Here is a 21427-nt window from a genome sequence, read left to right on the forward strand (position 1 = left end):
TCTGCGGCAATGACATCAACTCCATTATCAAAACGGACGACACCGGTTTTGACCCGCGAAATCGAACCCGACGCTATCAACCGGACACGCTTCAGTATTAACGGGGATTTTTTTTTATTTGCCACAGGCAATGCGAAACGTTTGTTTGGTGGTGCTTTCGTGAATCGGTGGTACCCGCGACGATTACTAATAATGGTGGCGCATTCAGCACGAAGGTGAGTGTTTGGAATACTTGCAAAAATTACTTAATGGGTTCTTTGGCTAATGAAATTACTACTTAAGATTATGCGTTCCACGTGGTCCAAATGTTTGCTTTAGAACCCTATTAAGATATGATCGTATATGCAGTCGATAGTTCAGTTGCGTTAAAACCTTCAGAGTGCCATAATTCGTACCATATTTTGTTTTATCCACGTCTACTAGAACAATGACAACATGATAGAGCCAACAATATTATTGATCCTGCGAAAACTTTTAGAATAAAACAATTTTGGATATAGTGGGGCACAAATTGTTTATGATTAACTGAATGTATTTTTTGTATCTTATGTTCAATTTGATGAAAGTTTCTGTTAACAATGTAATTTCCGCTATCCAAATATCAATAATTTGCAATAAAAACATCACGAAAAGGTAATACGTTTATTCTTTTTCGTTCCTTCTTACCCAAAAATGTACTTCAGGACAGTATGATGGTTAAATATATCAAAGTGATAAGAAGTTTTATTTAAATTGAAAAAAATCAGGTCTGTATTTAAAAAAAATAATTTGATGATGACCAGAAGTCTCAATTTCAATGTTTAATTATACTGAGTTATAGAACACCCTGTACAGATATTGTGGAAGTGATGGAATTTGCATAATATCCATTTTCGGTACCGCAACAATCCTCACTACATTACACTGGAGTCTCAATACCATTCAAAACTATTATAGGTCTTAATGATTTTCCGGTAATCCAAATGCCTATTTTACTAGAAGATCTGCCGCATTTTTCAAGAAATTTGCGAGAATATTTACATCAAATATCACCAGAGGTCACTTGGAGGTAAAAGTCTATTTCCTTGGCCACCCCGTTCCCCAGACCTCACTGGTTTGAACTTTTATCTGTGGGGTCGGTTAAAGGATATTGTTTACCAAGTTCCACCGAAAACGAGAGAGCCTGTCAGGCTAACTAACTTTTCTTACTACGATATTTTAGGTTAGGAATAAGATATCAAGATACGATTTTCCCAAGCATATTTGGGTATCATTTGATTACATCTTATTGCCTTTAATTTTTTATAGAATTTTTCCATTTCCTGTTATTATATCAAATAACGCGCTCTAGCGGGTTCACTAAGAATTAGACATATTTCAGATAAGATGTAAAAAGTAGTCAAGCTTATAAGGAGACCAAAGCATCCGAAAACTAATGTCACATGCATTTCAAATTTTTCCCGGAATCTCGTGATATTTTCCCGTGAAAACCGGCAACGATGGATGCATGTTTCGTGAATGTTTTCTTATGGGCGGTTTATCAAAACTATCTCCCTAAAAAAAACACGGTCCCGTTATAAATAGAGCTTCCGTCTAACGACGCAAAAAATAGTATGGGAATTATTTACTTAGTCGGTAAACCATACGTCAACATTTGCCCCTCCCAAAAAATCGCTTTTCTTGGAATACTAGGCTTCTACGCGAACGCGTCTGTCGCTTGAGAAAGGAAAGAATTTGAGAACAGACCTACGTCGAACCCCTAATCGATTGGATGTCTCTGCTCAACGGACTCACCCCGCGATGTTGTCACGTTTTCTTACGAAACATCCCTACCCATTGCACCATTAAGCTGATATATTTTCAATCTTCAGATCTCTGCAGATTGCCCAAAAGTCACCGGAATTCACCGATAAACCGCTCTAAAACCTCAAGAAACCAATGCGAACCATTGATAAACCGCTATAAATCTTTGCAAACCCTGTAAACGTCACCAAAATTCTTAATAAATCCCAAACTTACTCAACAAATCCATGAGAACCACCGATGAACTATATAGCTTCAAATCCTAAATAAATCAATAAACATCGCTTATAAACCACTATAAATTTCTGTAAATCCTCTACAAAAATTAAAAATGACTAAAAACTCTAAAAAAACTAACCAAACTTCTATAAATCGCTGGAAACCGCATAAATCGTCAATAAAGCCGTAAAAGTTTTCGATAGACTATTATGAATCACTTTAAATCTTAAGCAAGTCAATAAAAATCACGGATAAACCGCTGTAAATCGCTGTAAATGTTCTACAAGTTACAATAAATGACTAAAAATTATCAATAAATTAATTAATTAATTAATTAAATAATAACAAATAATAAATTAAAGCTTTAGTCGCTATAAAATTACTATAAATAACTGCAAACCGTGTAAATCGTCAATAAGTCCATATAAGTTATCGACAGACTATCACGAACCACTTTAAATCCTCAGCAAGTCAATAAAAATCACGGATAAACCACTGCAAATCTCTGTAAATCTTCTACAAGTTACCATAAATGACTAAAAATCCTCAATAAATTAATTAATAAATTAAATAAATAATAACAAATAATAAATTAAAGCTTTAGTCGCTATAAAATTACTATAAATAACTGCAAACCGTGTAAATCGTCAGTAAGTCCATATAAATTATCGATAGACTATCATGAATCACTTTAAATCTTCAGCAAGTCAATAAAAATCACGGATAAACCGCTGTAAATCGCTGTAAATGTTCTACAAGTTACAATAAATGACAAAAAATTATCAATAAATAAATAAATTAATTAATTAAATAATAACAAATAATAAATTAAAGCTTTAGTCGCTATAAAATTACTATAAATAACTGCAAACCGTGTAAATCGTCAATAAGTCCATATAAGTTATCGATAGACCATCATGAACCACTTTAAATCCTCAGCAAGTCAATAAAAATCACGAATAAACCACTGTAAATCTCTGTAAATCCTCTACAAGTTACCATAAATGACTAAAAATTCTCAATAAATTAATTAATAAATTAAATAAATAATAACAAATAATAAATTAAAGCTTCAGTCGCTATAAAATTACTATAAATAACTGAAAACCGTGTAAATCGTCAATAAGTCCATATAAGTTATCGATAGACTATCATGAACCACTTTAAATCCTCAGCAAGTCAATAAAAATCACGAATAAACCACTGTAAATCTCTGTAAATCTTCTACAAGTTACCATAAATGACTAAAAATCCTCAATAAATTAATTAATAAATTAAATAAATAATAACAAATAATAAATTAAAGCTTCAGTCGCTATAAAATTACTATAAATAACTGCAAACCGTGTAAATCGTCAATAAGTCCATATAAGTTATCGATAGACTATCATGAACCACTTTAAATCCTCAGCAAGTCAATAAAAATCACGGATAAACCGCTGTAAATCTCTGTAAATCTTCTACAAGTTACCATAAATGACTAAAAATCCTCAATAAATTAATTAATAAATTAAATAAATAATAACAAATAATAAATTAAAGCTTCAGTCGCTATAAAATTACTATAAATAACTGCAAACCGTGTAAATCGTCAATAAGTCCATATAAGTTATCGATAGACTATCATGAACCACTTTAAATCTTCAGCAAGTCAATAAAAATCACGGATAAACCACTGTAAATCTCTGTAAATCATCTACAAGTTACCATAAATGACTAAAAATTCTTAATAAATTAATTAATACATTAAATAAATAATAACAAATAATAAATTAAAGCTTTAGTCGCTAGACAATTACTGAAAATCACTACAAACCTCGTAAATCGTCTATAAATCCATAAAAAATATCGACAGACTATCACGAATCACTTTAAATCGTAAGCAAGTCAATGAAAATCATGGATAAACCGCTGTAAATCTCTGTAAATCCTCTACACCATAAATGACTGAAAATTCTCAATAAATTCATGAAGTTATCGGTAAAGCTTTAGTCGCTATAAAATTACTATAAATAACTGCAAACCGTGTAAATCGTCAATAAGTCCATATAAGTTATCGATAGACTATCATGAACCACTTTAAATCCTCAGCAAGTCAATAAAAATCACGGATAAACCGCTGTAAATCTCTGTAAATCTTCTACAAGTTACCATAAATGACTAAAAATCCTCAATAAATTAATTAATAAATTAAATAAATAATAACAAATAATAAATTAAAGCTTTAGTCGCTATAAAATTACTATAAATAACTGCAAACCGTGTAAATCGTCAATAAGTCCATATAAGTTATCGATAGACCATCATGAACCACTTTAAATATATTTTCCAGTTTCTTTTACATAACGATATAGCCCGCATTGACAGCTAAAACTTTTGTATTAAGGGTTTTCACCTGTTATACAGGGTGTTCAAGATATTAAGTGCTATATTCAAAAATTAACAGGTGTCTTCAGCTATCGACTTCAGATTTGGCAGAAGGGTCGAAGTCCACAACCGCATTTCATATAGGACTCAAAATTTCGCAAAGAATTTTTTTAAAATTTTTGATTTTTTTTTACATTATATACAGGGTTTTTCAATTATAGACAAAAATCTAAAAAACCCTGAAAATCGTTCTTTTAGTTATTAAATCAATCAAAATTCGTGAAAAATATGGCCAATTGGCTACATCGATAGCTACAACTTTTGTATTTACGGTTTTCGTGTATCAGATACCTTGTTCGAGATATTTGAAAAAATCCAAATGAAAATCACCATTTCCCGCCCTCAATATAGAAGCGATGACGTCATTTACTATTACCACGTACTGCATTACTCTATTGGAAAAAATCATATACCAGGAAACGTGGGAGATCCAGCGCTATCACCTCTATTACGAACATTGTTTGAATCATATACAGGGTGTGTCGTTTGCTGAAACTTTGAAGTTCGGCGAGGCTTGAAAAACACTTTATACAGGGTGTATGCACAATAAAATTACATCTATTTTGAGAAAGTTCCATAGTGGTCCGCAGGATAGAAAAACAATGGGTCTGTTTACCACAAGAAACCGCGAAGCTGCTACGAACTTGCCCTACCCAGCGACCAATTTTTTCCAAATCTCGGTAACGGTAGGTCCTACAGGACCGCCATTGGTACAGATCGAATCAGCGTCGAAAAAAAAAAATGTTTTTTTTCTGTTCTCCGTTTCTCTGTTCTCTGCTCCAGAATTTTTCGAGGATGACTTCCGAACGGTTTGACATACGCGCTTCAAATTTTGCTCCTTTTGAACCGTCCACGGGGTGCATGAGATATGTAAAAATGACTGCGTTCAATCTTCGGCGTTCATCTTTTTTTTTTTCGATTTTCGACTGTTTTTTGGACGTTGCCATGAAACACGATAAGTGTCCGAAATTTGAAGCTATCAACTTCATATTTGGCACATATATGCAGCTTTGTCGCGTTACGGAGCCTGTTGAAAATGAGGGCTGGGGGGTCGGGAAGTATTTTTTAAAAATTAAAAACTGCGTTTGCTGGGATTTAAGAAAAAAATCGTATCTCGAAAACGGTTTACGCAATTGAAAAAATTATTGATGAAGATTCGGCTCCATAGAATTTTATTCCTGAAAGATTTTCAAAAATGTACAGGGCGCGCCGCAAATTGAAAAAAAAACTGAAAAATGGGAGTTCCTATTGTTATTGAAAAAAATTAGTTAATAGTGAAAATTCGCGCTAACGATGGCAACGCAGCCTCGCGAGCCGCAGGAACGACGACCGAAACGCGGCCCCCTCTCTGTCGCACGCTCCTGCTGCTGTCTAATTCATACCGGAACGGAAACCGACGCCGGACGGAAAAGAACAACAAATAATGCCGTACAAATCGGGAAGCGAAGTGTGGTTCCTATACCGGGTCATTTTTTTCGCTGGTTCGCGCTGCGGTGTCGTTTTGTACCAAAGCAGTTAGGCGGTGGCCTGAACACGCATGGGTGCTTCGTTGGTGGTCTGTTTTATGCGCGATACTTCGGAACCCAATTGCCTCACGATCTCCAAGCTCAAGATGAACGTCGCCGCGATAGGTAAGGCCACTTACCCGCTTACCAGTGCCGTCGGGACTTACCGACGTACGAAAGTATCTGCGCTCGTATAAAAATTTTATATCTCGGTAACGGGGATCGCTGTGAGTACAGAAATGATCACCGTCGAAAAAAAAAATTTTTTTTTGTCTGTCCGTTCTCCGTTCTCGTCTTTTGTTTTTTCGTGAATATCTTTCGAACCGTTGGAGCTACAAAATTGAAATTTGCCTCCTTTTTAACGCTCCACGAGGCACATAAGCTTTTAAGAAATGGCTCTGATCCGACGCCGGTATCCATCTTTTTTTTCGCGATTTTCGACTGTTTTTTGGACCTTGCTATGAAACACGATAAATGTCCGAAATTTGAAGCAATCGCAAGCAAAAATAAAAAATCGCGCGTTTTTTCAAAAAAAAAATTCAAAAACTGTTTACGAGACCAAAAAAATTCGTGAACCAGAAGAAGCAGAATAAACTTTTATTCTTGATAATTTTTCAAAGATATACAGGGTGCGCCGTAAATTCAAAAAATCTGAAAAATGGTTATAACTGAAAGACTATGATTCAGATCTCACTTTCATTTATGTTGCGATATAGCCCGCATAGACAGCAAAAACTTTTGTATTTAAGGTTTTCACCTATTGTACAGGGTGTTCCCGATATTGCGTGCTAAATGAGAAATGTGTTAAGTGTCTTAACTTTGCAGATATCAACTTCAAATTTAGCAGAGAAGTAAAAGTCCGTGTCCAAATTTAAACGGTAGAAATTGGGCGCAATCAAATTTTACTAAATATTGTTTAAAAATGTTTGATTTTTTTTTTGGTAATTTTAGCTTACAGAAAAATATATTTTCCTCCATAATCGTTCATCCGATCGGCAAAATTCTTTAACCGGCAGACACAGAAGATCCAGTGCAATAACATTTATTTCGGGTATTTTTTCGATTATATACAGGGTTTTCAGATTATAGGCCAAAATCTAAAAAACCTGGAAAATTGTTTTTTTACAGAGTAAATTATTAGGCGCAAATCAAAAATCGTAAAAAATATGGCTAATTGGTTCAAACGGTGTCATAGGCCATATTGAAATCGTTATTTCGGGGGCTGTCAAGACGCAATGACGTCACTGATTATTACAGCGCACTGCATGGTTTCAGAAAAAACTTATTTTCTCGAAAACCATTTACTATTTTCAAAAAATTCTTGAACCAAGACGCGTGGAAAATCCGAACTCTACTTCGAACAATGATTGTATCATATACAGGGTGTGTCGTTTATGGGCAAAAAATCTAAAATATCCTAAAAATTTCCGTTTTTCTGGGTAAATTAGTGGCGATAAATGGAAAACCGTTAAAGATGGGATAATTTTATTTTAACAGTATCGTAAACCGTATCGTGAGAGAATTTCAGGTTTCTTCAATTATACAGGGCGCGAGATATTCGCAAAAATATTATTCGACAACGCTGTTATTTGTGCAAATTTTAATATCTACCGATGTTTGCTGTAACTTTGAAGTTCGACGAGGTGTGAAGGACATTTTATACAGGGTGCATGCACGATTAAATCACATCGATTTTGCGAAAGTTCCATAGCGGTCCGCAGGAACGCGATAGAAAAACAATGCGTCCCTTTACCACACGATCTTGTTTATAAATGATATTGTTAGTATAGTTTCGGAATCGCAGTGTCTTTTGTTTGCGGATAATTTGAAGATATTCAGGAGGGTTGGATCGCGCGAAGATGCTCTGCTGCTTCAGAGAGACGTGGACAGTGTTTGCGTGTGGTCTAAGATTGATAGCCTCGCCTTCAATGTAAAGAAATGCCGTAGTATTAGCTTTAGTCGTTCGTTGAGTACGGTTCACAACTAATATAGCATTTGGGGTCCAGATCGAGACCGCCACTACTGTTTGCGTCGATTCTAAACTAAGTTTTGTGACATATTTCTATGCGAGTCCTTGAGTTTGTTTTACGCAACTTACTCCACATTGCCTTAAACTCCTTTATGTCTCTTTGGTTCGCTCTAGACTGGGGTATGCATCTGTGGTATGGTCTCCATAAAATGCCTGCCATATAGATAACATCGAAGCCGTTCAGAAAGTATTTTTAAGATCTGTGGCCTCAAAGGCGCATCAATATCTGCAATGGGTATCAGATAAACTGCAGTATTATAGCTAAGGCCTTCAATATTGATACTCTTCAAACCAGAAGATCTCAGAGTGGTTTAGCTTTTGTCATTAAAATTCTGAATGGTTGGTATTATTGGTATTGGTATTGGTATTAAAGGGGGGCGCCCTCGCTGGCGTCCAAGCACTTAGGCCATCAGATGGGCCCGTTGTGCCCCCAGGCCGCTCTAGAGGGCGTCCAAAATGCCGCCCCTCCTGTAGAAGGTCAGCAACTCCTTTAGCCCAATACCGTGCACTGAGTCCGGATCGATCAGGGCCGTTCCGAAGACTCCCAATCTTGCCCATGTCAAGGCCCCTGTTAGTGCTCTACACTCCCTTCTGGTCAGTCTAAGCAGCTCCCTGGTCCGAGGAAGGGCGGGCCCATATATCATAAGCCTCGCCTGCCTCATTCCCGGAGCAACTCTCCAGCCCCCCGCGGCCCGGTCTCTCGCCCAGGCTTCGAGAGTTCCCCGCCTCACACACGGGGCGATCCCCAAGCGGGGCTCTGGCCCTATATGCCTATGCGAGGAGCACTCCCTGGCTAAGGCGTCCGCTGCCTCATTGCCCCGGACACCGGTGTGACCCGGGACCCAGACCAACGTGACCTCAGCCACCCTCCTCAGTACCCCTTTGCACTCCTTTATCAACGAGGAGCGCGTACGCACTGACTTCAGCGCCATGAGTGCAGCCCTCCGAGCAGAAGAAGACTCTCCTGCTTCCGTAGTTGAGCCGAAGCACCTCTCTGGCCGCCATCAATAAAGCGAAAATTTCCGCCTGAAACACAGTTCAGTACTGACCCAGAGGGACCGACAAGCTTGATCCCGTTGTCTCGCAGTACGCTCCAGCTCCGGCCAGATCTCCCATTCTGGACCCGTCCGTGTACCAGATAAGTCCATCCCAGGAGCCGACTCTGCCCTCTCTCCAATCTTCCCTTGATGGAAAGAGAAAGGTCAATTTATCAAAGAAGGTCATCTCGGGGATCATGACGTCACTCGGCATGCCCATGACCCCGCGATCCCCGCGACAGCCCTCTAAATGGTTGGTATTATTGTCCAGCTCTTTTACGTAGCACACGTTTGTAGTTGTTATACTGCTGTCTTTCTCTCTTTGCCTTTAACGAATGTAAAAGTTTTCCAAATTGGTTAAAATGTAAATAAATAAATAATATTTTTGTGGAACATGCGTGAAAAATGACGTTAGTTTAGGCTGTTTAAACTTCTTCTTTAGGTTGATTTCTACAATTTTTTGTCTTAAATTATGCAACACAATCAAGCTGTTATATTCTACTACATAGCCATTTTCTTCAGCCCATAGATCGCTTGGCTTGGCTTGTTGAAATAAACTATTCTCCTTTATTTGTCATTGTTATTTCATTCTCCAACTGATTTAACTTCGCTGGTTCATCTTTATTTCATTCGTAAATGTCGTTTATTTCACATTCAACCTGCAATACACGGAATTCAAAATTAACGTAAACAGTCGAACCTATGTAACTCTGTTTCTCGACCTATTTTAAGGGTCTTCGTCTCGAAAACTTTAACATTAACATTAACAATAATTGATGAAAAAACGGAGATTTTAAAAAAGTTGAGAATGGTATCCGAGAAAAAAATTATTTGTCAACCATATGACATGACAGGCTGGAAAATGAACATTTAAAACCAAGTCTCTCTATAATTCGCAGTCCCTTTAATTTATAATGTGACATAATTGCCATCTTTTGCGATTTTTCACTTCACGAGGTTGACAGGGCCGGTTATCAAATTTTCGTTTTTGGCACACCGAACAAAAATTTGTAAACGACGCTTCTAGGCCCCGACGTTGCTTTCTCTGTAGCCCTATATTCGAAAGCATTTACACGCCTCTGGATTGTTCGCACCATGTACGCAATGAAATTACAAATGGTCCGTTAATTAATCTCGGACAAGTCTATTCGTCCTTGCGGTTTCTCGTCGATTGCGCCGATCGAAATTTATCCGCAAAACTTCATCGAATACTATTCCCAAGGTGGGTAGGTACGTATACTATTTCGCATTAGTGCAAATTTTAAAACAATAGTTATGCTATTTGGTTAGGTATCTAGAAAATATCATCTCTATCAGATAGAGGGGAAGCTGCGTCTAGTTTTATAGGCTGAAGATTTTGAGGTTATACCTATAGAATCTAGAGATTGCTGAAGATTTTGAGGTTATATCTCTAGAGATAATTTCTGGATTCAAAAGATATTACCTTAAAATATTCAGCGTACTCTTAAATAATATTTTGAGGTTATATCTCTATGGTTTAGAGTTATGTGTCTAATTCTCGAGATATAACCTCAAAATCTTCGGCTAATAGAAATAGATCCAACTTTCCCGGCTTCTTAGAGTTATATCTCTAGATTCTACAGATATAACCTCAAAATCTTCAGATAATAAAACAAAATCTAGCTTCTCGGCTTCTTAGGTTATGTCTTCTAGATTCTAGAGATATAACATTAACTTAAGCCAATCCCATGTCGCCCTTTATACATTTGGTACATTTGGTACAACCACTCGGCCTAACTTCAAAGTTGTGTCAAACTTTGCGATTTCTCGTACTTAGGTACCAGAAATTGCAATTTCCAACTTCAATTTTTGCAAATATCGCGCGCACCCCGTATTATGGACGAAAATGGTAAAACGAAAGCTGTAGCTCTTGTTGCGACCTATACCACGGTCTAAAGCAAATTGCCCGGTTTTCACGGTTGCTTCATTTATGGCAAAAAAAAATCCGCTATTAAAGCAACTTCCAGGGAGTTTCAATTTTCTGCTCATAACTCATAAAAATCTTTCAGAGAAAATCGAGATTTTTCAATCTAAAACGATCCAAGTATATTCGTTTATTTTGAACACCCTGTAGCATCTAAATCAAATTCCTCTGTTTACGTCATCTTCATTATTATTATTTCGCTATCGCAATTTTTTTATATAATAGAAAAGTATTGGAAAAATTATTATATATTCTCATTAATAAAAAAAAGATGAAGAATTTCAAAACAAATTGAAAATAAAACTAAAAAATATAAATATATACATAAATATTAATTTAATTTAATTTGCTTTAATTAAACCAATAAAAGTTGATTTAATTAATTTAATATATTTTATTTAATTAATTCAAAAAAATAATAAATTTAATTTAATTAAGCAAATAGAAAAATTAAAGCCGGAATTTTAAAAAATACGTCCCCATTTATCCGATCCGTTGCAGATAACGGTCATCTTAGAACGGCGTTGCCAAACTTCCCGTAACCACCGGCCAGTGGCGGCGCGTCATCATGGGTAACCTCCAAACGACCGACGGCCGTTCCCAAAAGGGGGTCAAGGGCGCCAAATCGAAACTCAAATTGCTGGGAGGCAAAAAGGGGTCCAAACCGGAAGAATGGACGGGCGTGGTGCCCGGAACCCCGGACCAAACCCCTCAAGTCACCCCCGAAGTGCTCAACGACAACCTGGATCCGGATTTCGCGAAGGTCAGGGCCGTCCCCGAAGATGTACCGGACGGGCTCGAGATTCGACACACTCCGAGCGCCGTTTCGAGGTATGCAAAACGCATAGCTCTGCCGGAAACTTACAGAATTAGACAATTTTTCAAAGAACCTACAATTACAATTTACAAATGTTCTGGATTCCTCCTGCGTCGAACTTGCTGACGTTTCGTCAATCATCCTGTTGGCTTCTTCAGAGCTTAACTAAAACTGGATCGCATTTTACTCTGTACCTGCTTATATAATGTTTGAAAGGGGCGGAGCTAAGGGAGAGGCATTATCTTGGGCCACTGATCCCTATATTGTTTGATTGGTTATTGGCCTCCTAGTCAGCAGGTTTTCTTACGCATTTAAACTCTAGGTATACACCCTAACATAGGTTTTACCATTGAATTAGAGACTAATAACAATCTCTAGATTCTTGGGTCGTTCATTTTATAAAATACCTACCTACATATAGATTGATACCTTAATGCAGTTTCACATCATCTGGCCCAAAAATCATCGATTATAAACTCTCTTCTTTACAGAGCCGTAAAAGGATCTCCAGACGTGTCACTGAACGCACCCTTGCCACCGGTGTCCTTCCTTACCTTGAAAACATCACATATCAAAAATTCTTAAGCCCTTTCTTTAGTCCCCACCCCCCTCCACAAATATTATATAAGCAACCAGGTTTGTAAATACAATTAGACCCCAAATTTTCATTTCCGTCAACTTTTTAGGAATTATAGGATAATATCAATTACAAAAGATAAGTAGATTTCTACATAAAACTATAAAAAAAAATAAACAATTTAATATTGACAATTATACAAAAAATAAATAGATAAATAAAGAAATATTTTAAAGGCATGTTCTACTCATGGTGCTGGTGTTTTCCGAACATATATAACACTTTACCATTTGTTGTTAATATTATAATATTTTAACATGACTTTTTATATTCTAATTATTCTTCAATATTTTATTTAATAACTATATTACACCATTATTCAATATATTTAACACCCAGTTAGTTTTAGTTCAGTAATATTAATTACTATCTAGTAATAAATTATTATTTTAAGTATTTAAATTAAAGTATTATGAACCGTGTTATCTATTCCTTCGCAAAATTAGTTGATCACTTGAAATTTCGCGCAATTATATGAAATCCCGCGCAATCATGAAAATTTCGGCGAAATCCGGCTCAATCGTACCAAATTCCGCACAATCATGCGACATCTTGCCAAATCCCGCGCAATCATGGGAAATTCCGCAAAATCGCTAGTAATCATGCGACATGGGGCGTAATCATATGAAATTCCGCACAATTATGTGAAATTCTTCGCAATCATGCGAAATCCTCCGAAATTTCGCAAAATCCCGAGCAATCATGACACATCCGGCGTAATCATATGAAATTTTGCACAATTATGTGAAATTCCTCGCAATCATGCAAAATCCTGCGAAATTTCGCAAAATTCGGAGCAATCATGCGCCATCCAGCGTAATCATGAGAAATTCCGCGCAATCATGGAAAATTCCTGGCATTTATGTAAAACACTGCGAAATTCCGCAAAATTCCGAGCAATCATTTGAAATGCATCATGTAAATTTCCGCAAAACCCGACTCAATCGTAGGAAATTCCTCACAATCATGCCACATCTTGCCAAATCCCGCGCAATCATGTGAAATTCGGCCAAATCCCTAGTAATTATGCGACACCGAGCGTAATCGTGAGAAATTCCGCGCAATCATGAAAAATTCTTCGCATTTCTGTAAAGTCCTGCGAAATTCCGTAAAATCCCCGGCAATCATGTGAAATTCCACACAATCATGAAAATTTCCGCGAAATCCGGCTCAATCGTACGAAATTCCACACAATCATGCGACATCTTGCCAAATCCCGCGCAATCATGCGAAATTCCGCAAAATTCCGCTTAATTCGTGAAAGGTTGGCGGGAACACTGCTTAAATTTTTGTCCTGCCACATTGATCAACCTCTTATGAAACTCATATTTTTAAAGTGGACCATAAATGTTTTCTTTCTTCTTCTTTAGTTAGAGTAGGTCTTTCTATTTTAAAATAAATAAAATTAGAATTATACGATTGCTATGTTCAACAAGGACTTTTACTAGTCCGTCTCAAAACGGCAATTCCGTCTCCTGGCGGCCATTTCAGGAACTCGAATCAAATTTCCAAATTCTAATTTCTATTTCCTCGTGGCCGATTTTGTTTGAAAATTCTTGGGCCGACCGTCTCCTAAATACCATTACGGGTAAACCTTTATATATTTCTACGAAAATGTTGTCGTTTGCAGTTCGGAATCGAACTTCACGCTGGCCCTGAGTCCCGCGGGATTCACACGAGAAATGAACGAGGCGGCCCCCGACGTTTCGACCGTCCACCGTCAGGAAGTATTTCAGCCGCTTAATAACTTCAAGCTCAACGAATATAGCGCAAGGAGGGACCAAGTAAGTAATGCGACGAAAAAAATAAAATAAAACTACTCCACCTGCAATGCAATGTTATATAATGTGGTGTTATTTAAGAAAATTAATTTTATTGATTTTTCATTGGAATTTTTCTATTTCTTTGGTTATTTATTGACCATCGTATTTAAAATATCAATATAGACCGCGAAGGTTAGCCATTCTTTAAGAAAATGAACCCCAAATATAAAACTAAAGGCTTCCAGTAGGAGAAATCGATAAAGTTACGTTAGAATATTATACAGGAGATATACCAAGAAAGTTTCGAGTCATTCAAAAATGCCTGTATACGTTAGTGCCATTTAAAATAAAGAGGTTATTAGCTGCACACCACTTTAAGATAAAATTGAAAATTTCTCACAAACCCTGAGATTTAGGTTAGGTTAGGTTACGTTAGGATATTATATATGAAATAGCCAAGAAAGTTGTGAATCACTCAAAAATGCCTGTATATATATAGTGCCATTTAAAATGAAGAAGTTATTTAGCTGCACACCACTTTGAGATAAAATTCAAAATTGGACTTGTTGTTCTCTGTAAATCCTATTTCTTTTCTAGATATTCCAGTCGCCATTTTCGAATTCTAAAAGATTCCATTAAGACTTGCCTTTTGTCAATTTTTTAAAATCTAAAACGCATGTGTTGAATACACTTTCATAAGGTAGTTCTGCCACATTTAACACCGGTTTTATCTTTTTCAAGCCTCCTAATTAAGATATCTAATGTAGGCACGCTTTGGTCCTCATAACACTTCCATCTACACTCGAGAAAATGTCAGCATCGCTCTTTTTTTTTCTTCGCTGAAATGGGATTATTCACAGTTTTCCATACAGTTGATGTTGGAATTTTCGTCAATGTGACCGTTTCTTCTAAAGATGCTTGCTTGCTGGCACCACGTTCAATGAGAGTCAAATAAACATTGTTTATAACTTCCTTGGTCTCAATAGAATAGTGTTTTCTACGTTTGGGGGGGAGCATCTCCGGAGATACACTAGACTCGCACATATTTTGCATAATTCGCACACGATTCAACACACGCTGAATTTAAATTCCAGAACTTTAGGTAATAATCTTGTTGCATTGTATGTTAATGACCACCCTTGGATAATCCCGTTCAAAACCAATTGGTCACTTTCTTATATCTATGAACAGACATTAAAAGATAGTAGATAAAACTAACCATATGGCTTTTTCAAAAACTATTGTTGATCGTCCTACTTTTAAAAGTATACATGTTGAAAATTTAAATAAACAAATTTTGGAAACAAAAACTTTAAAATACTTGGGTATTTATATTGATACAAATTTGAAGTGGGAGAGTCACATTAACTTCTTAACAAAAAAGCTAAGGTATTTAATATTCGAATTTTATTCACTAAGGCAATGTCTAACTGAGTCGATTTTGCAGTATGGGGTAATAGTCTGGGGGGCTGTACAGTACTGCATTGAGATCATTGAGTGTGGTTCAGAATAGAATCCTTAAAGTGATTTACAAAAAAAATCACTTATGTCAAACAAATCTTCTCTATAGGGAAAATGTTTGTGAAGTTCGATCGTTATACATTTATATGTTTTGTTGTTATATTTATCAGAACAAGGTCTCTTTAAACCCAATCAATCATCTGTTTACCACTAGAACAATAATGAATAGACAAGTACAGGTAGCGATGCCTAGAAGTCAATTCTATAAAAATGATTTTCAATATTTGGGGCCTACATTATACAATAGCCTTCCATTAAAAATAAGACTGATGAATAAAATAGGTAGATTTAAAAATGAAACTCGTAAATTTATATTTGAAAATATTTGCGTTGTTTTGAACTGTGGTTTATTTTGTTTTTATTATTTTGTTGGATTAGTTGGACGGGAACTGAACTGCATTACGTTATGTTAGTTTACCCGGCATGTTGAATTAAATTAAATTAAATTATTCTTCTCTTCTTTAATAACTAATTTAAATTAAAAACTAAATTAAAACTACTAAAACAATCAGGCGAAATCCTGGGAAATCGTGTGGAATTTGCGAAATCCTGTCACAATTTTTATCACGGTGTCAAACTCCTGGCTCAAAGATTTTATTATTTACCTCAACCTATATATTATTTACCTTAACCTATATGTCTAATGATGATATATTTATCCTAACGCAAAACCGGTCAGCTTCCAACAGCTTAGTTATAGTAGCCTTAACTACTGCGGGTAGAACTGTCGGAATGCCCTCCTCCAATTGAAAATTCGTATCGTAGCGCTTGTTACAGGAGACGATATCCAAACTGGGTGTCTCGCGCACATCCCAGATAAGTTTAGATGGCGACGGTACGGCATTTTGCAGCGAGTCGGTCGAATGCTTAGAGTCGAACAGGACCGAGAACAGCGGCATTGAGGCCGACCAAACCGACTGCGGCACCGTCAAGAAGAAAAACGTGGCCAGGGAGGTGTTCGAGAACCAAATCCACAATGGCGACGTGCCCGGTACGTTTAGATTATACCCTAAACACTTTAGACCATCTGGGACAGTACATCAATAAAAGAAAAGTTCATTTTTCAAAGGAATGTAATTTTTTCCGCTGGAAAACAAGACCAAGCAAGCATAGTTTTGGCAGCCCCACTAAGATTATATTGAAATAAGCGTTGGACACGAAATTCGAGACTATACCCACTTGTATAATTGCACCAGCACTTGTACAATTATCTCAAAACTTCGAGTTTTAGCTATAATCACGGCATTTCGTTGCGACTGACGCCTTGTCTTGCGTCAAGTCACCTGTGCAACCATAGATGCCAATTTGGTAGGTCCCAATGCGACGACTGCGATTGGTATGTTTTCAGTTGGAATGGGTTTTGAGTCACGAAAAACTGTTACATTTGTTTTTCTTTTATATTGTTCAATTGTAACCTCTAACTAAAATCCATGAATCAGATAGACATAAAATAATAAGCGTATAATTAATAGCTGTTGGTTTTGAGACTTAACAAAGTTTAAATGAGAATGTGAATAACAGAAAACAATTTTTTCGGTTTTGTGCATTTGATAAACTTATTAAATTGTACTGAAAATTGTACATGAAACAAAAACACAGTAAAAGGCCGAAGACAAAAAAGTGTAAACTTAGAAACCTAAAAAGTGAAGATTTGAGGAAAGGTGTAAAAATGGGAATGGAAAGAATAATATTTATGATTTATATAGAGCAAAAATCAATGTCACTTCCAATTATGCAGGAACCTAAAAAAAATGGAACGTTTTTGGATATTGGCTTTGAACCATAACCGAAGATTTTTATGTGGACAGCCACAGATAGTGAGTCACCGTGTTCAATTTTCATAAAAGAAAAGAAAGTGATAATTACATGAGCATATAAAAAGTGTCATGTAATCTGACTTTCTCACCGTATGGGTTAGCCAGTGATCAACGGTAAAAGTCACAGACCATGTGTCGGTGTGCGGTCATCCTCGGCGGATGTTTAAAATGGGCGAATGATCCTAAGCAATTTGCCCAACATTGCTTATGAAGTTCATAATGGAATTGAATTGAATGGAGTTTCTTATTATGTCACTGGCATTAACAGAAAGTAACAATAAACATTTAACACTTTATGAATTAACCTCTCCTGATGACTATTCCAATTTTTAAAAATTTCATTTAATTTTACAACATATTCGTTACAACAACATAAGTCATCGGAATAGTTTTTTTTTGCGGCAATGGAAAATCGGTTGTCGAATTGGCATATGAGTATTTTTTGCGGCGTAGCGACAAAAACAAGAATCCGCGCGTTTGGATCGAGTAGGCGCGCGTCCGTTGAAACGAATTTAAATGTCCGACGTATTTCACTCGCCGAGTTCGTTCAAATGCGGTAAGTCGTCGGATAGTTATTTCCACTCTCTGAGCACTATACCGCGTTGTTCGTGTTTTGACCTGGCCAGACACGTGCATTAGACTTGTCAATCGGCATGGGTGTCTGGATGTTGATACGATTTCGGTTTTGGTTAGTTTTTTTTGTTGTTGTCAAGTGACGAATGAAATAATTAAGGAATTTTTGATAACTAACCAAAACTCAAATCCGATCTGTCAATGGTAGACTCTTCACCCGTTCAAAAATTTATTACGTTCGTATTATACAAGTGATTCCAAGCTTCAAAACTGATGCGAAAAACTTAAGGGGATGATTCCTTGTTTAAGATAAAGGGTAGTTTGTTATATAAATATTAAAACGAGTGGAAGGGATTGAATTAGACCACTGCTATTATTGTCCTGAACTAAATTTAAGAAAAAAAAACTTATGCAATGTACGGTTTTCGCCTAAAAAATAAACACCGCTCTCTGCATAGTCATAGGGTTAATATTATATTATTTCTTACTTAAGTAATTGTCTATCTGTTTGATTAAAGTATTTAAAAAACGAAGTTCTAAAACAAATACCTAAAAGAAAGGTTAATTGGCCATAATTAGAAAATAATTTAGAAGAGGTTTTTCCAATATTGATAGAAGAAATACCATTTTTAATTAGGAAGAATAGTTTATTATTTCTCTTGTTGTCAGGATGTTATGGTATTCCATTAAAACTGTAAAAGTAAAAAGAACAGTCTTCCATTTTTTTCTTAAGGATACTAGTTGGTAACTAAAAACTAGATATTTTGTTTTAGATAGGTATTGTATTTTTCCCAAAAAAGGGTTTTCCATTTAACCAGTCCAGCGACCAAAATATTATTTGTTCTTAGACTGTCGCTGGGACGTCACAGATTTCTTTAAAAAAATACATTTGCATTCATTTATGAGCAGATTTGATATCTTAATTGTTTGTACTATTAGGTCTCCATACAAAGCTATGTATGAATCCACTCTGTGTAACGAATTTCTTCCTCTCTTTACACCTTTAATTTTGAAAACACCCTGTATAAGCAGGTGTATAGTAGAATGCGAGCCAGTTTCGGTTCAGCCCGTGGAAGTTTCTTTTAAAAATAAACATACGTTATTATTATTATTATATTACATTTGTTCGTGTTGAAACACCCTGCACTTAATATTGTGCTCCAGGTCGTCCCCCGGAGTACCGGAGGCACATGTCCGTGCCCGTCGACCCGGAGCGTCACGCCGTCGAAGGCCTGGTGCTCCAGAAGGTGACGTCACTGACGCTCAGCAACTTGGAGGGCCACCTGCAGCGGCCCAAGTTCGTCCCCGAGAAGTTGGATTTTCGGCTGTACGAGAAGTTCGAAGGTGAGCAGAGAATTAAAATTGAATTTATTCAGTATTAGAGTTCTCCAAACGATATACCGTTTTTACGACATAATCCGGTATTTAGTTTTGGTAAATGTTTATTAAGATCTAACCGCAGGTCTGCCTCGCTTGCGTTTCTCTTTGTAATCCTCAAAAAATAGATTCGCAATTTAACAATGACATTCCAGGACCCTACTGCGGTACTTCGTGCATACAAATGCTGAAAGCTGGCGGATTTATGTAAAGTTTCATCGGTGAAACTTCTCTATTATTATCAGTGCATATTATTACTTTTAAACTCTACTTTTAAAATACAACAGCACGGCAGTTCTGGTCGGGTAACATCTTAAATGCGGCCCTGGCTTGTGGTACACGTGCTGAAAAGAATACCAATTGAATGCTGGGAAATTTCAGTACAGCACGTTATAAAAATTGCGAATTCTTACATTTCTATAATAATAATAATATCTTTATTATCCCACATATTTAGAATACAATTAGTGTATTATGGATCTCGTCAAGTAGGTCAATATAGATCATACAAATGAGGCACAAAATTACATTAAAAATTTATATAATAGAAGTATATGACAAAGCACAACAATACAGTGATGACAAAGACTAATAGGTAAAGTATTCGTTTAAATTATAAAAACAGTTTTCTTGGAGGAAAACCCTTAATTTGGATTTAATCTATAACCGGTGTTCGTAAAATATTTTTTTGAAAATTCTAGTCTATTTTTTTTATGGAGAAACAATCTTTGTTACGTGTATTGTAGTCGTGGAAATCTCCGTTTCTTTGTAAGATATTTTTATTTTTATATACCCATAGACAACATCCCGGGGGAGGGGCCTGCACGAGCTATCCGGCGACACTCCAGCAATACACCTTAGGAATGTTTTTTTGGGATTTTAAAACAGATGTCACATGTCTTGAATTTCCCCAAAAGGAAATACTATAGAGTACTCTCGAATAGATGTGAGCATAGTAGAAATTTATCATCCACTCGCCAGTCAAAACAGACCAGACCAGACATTCGCAGAAAGATCTTTTTTGTTTTGTGGGCATTTGAATGTCTATTGAACTAGGTAAGTGAGCAGAAAGTTCATTGATAAAAAGGATAAATAAAACCGGGCCAAGCACTGTACCTTGCGGTACGCCTCTATCTACAGATTGGACTTGGAATTTTTTAATTTGACACAAGTTGCCCCTTTCCTGCCTAATTTCAACATACTGCCTACGATTTGTTAAGAACGATCCGAACCAGTTCAGCGCTATTCGACGAATTCCGTATTGTTCCATCCTATTCAAAAGCATTACGTGGTTCATACAGTCAAATGCCCTGCTGAGATCACAAAATATCACACCAGCAGGGTGCTCTCAAGACTCAATATAGTTGATAGCATGCTCCAAAAATGAATGGAGAAATGATGGATCATGGCGTATTCAAATATTTTAGCAAGGCATGATTTGATTGCTATTTAACGATAATTTTCTGCAGAATACCTGTCGCCATTTTTAAAGATGGGGACCACACCCGAAACTTTCAGGGCTGTAGGGAAAACTTTTGTTTTTTATTTTATTTTTTATTAAGTTCTATATTTTTTCTTGAGAGAAAGGTCTAATGCACATACTTTCAGGGAAGCGATTGCATCTAGAAATGAATTTTTGTGCATTTTGTTAGGAGCTTCTATAAAAAAGTTGTTCGTAAAATTGGCTAATAATAATATTAACATTATTTCTTTTTTATTATTTATTCCCCCCACCTATCTCAGGCACAATAGACCAAGCAGTTTTATTTTGATTATCTGCCTCTAAAATTTTTTCACTCATAGTAGCCTTTTTTTGTTAAATTTATTAATTTTATACGTATGCTTTTCTCATATTTTTTTAAAGGAAAATGTTTGTTAAAGGTACCACAGGAAAGTAGAGTAAAAAACGACATTTTTTTTTGTCAATATCACCAAATGCGCTGCAGATGCCCGACCAGGGCCCTTTAAATAAATCTGA

The 21427-nt window shown here is 36.3% G+C and overlaps 1 protein-coding gene across 4 annotated transcripts in view; it reads left to right on the forward strand.

Moving 5' to 3' along the window:
* LOC132703136 (protein cappuccino) overlaps positions 1 to 21427 on the forward strand; it is a 53239-nt gene continuing 31812 nt past the window's right edge. For 2 of the 4 annotated variants that reach the window (XM_060672225.1, XM_060672229.1), the window contains exons 1-5: positions 5790 to 6059; positions 11446 to 11775; positions 14029 to 14182; positions 16448 to 16673; positions 19237 to 19416. In XM_060672225.1, the coding sequence (XP_060528208.1) occupies positions 11513 to 11775; positions 14029 to 14182; positions 16448 to 16673; positions 19237 to 19416 (823 nt within the window). In that variant the 5' untranslated portion in view covers positions 5790 to 6059; positions 11446 to 11512. Of the gene's footprint in view, positions 216 to 5789; positions 6060 to 11445; positions 11776 to 14028; positions 14183 to 16447; positions 16674 to 19236; positions 19417 to 21427 lie in introns of those variants that run through there. The other 2 variants (XM_060672226.1, XM_060672227.1) reach the window with 2 other exon arrangements.

The sequence above is a fragment of the Cylas formicarius genome, unplaced genomic scaffold (genome assembly GCF_029955315.1).
Source record: "Cylas formicarius isolate icCylForm1 unplaced genomic scaffold, icCylForm1.1 PGA_scaffold_6__28_contigs__length_40554024, whole genome shotgun sequence".
In the NCBI taxonomy this organism is placed as follows: domain Eukaryota; kingdom Metazoa; phylum Arthropoda; class Insecta; order Coleoptera; family Brentidae; genus Cylas; species Cylas formicarius.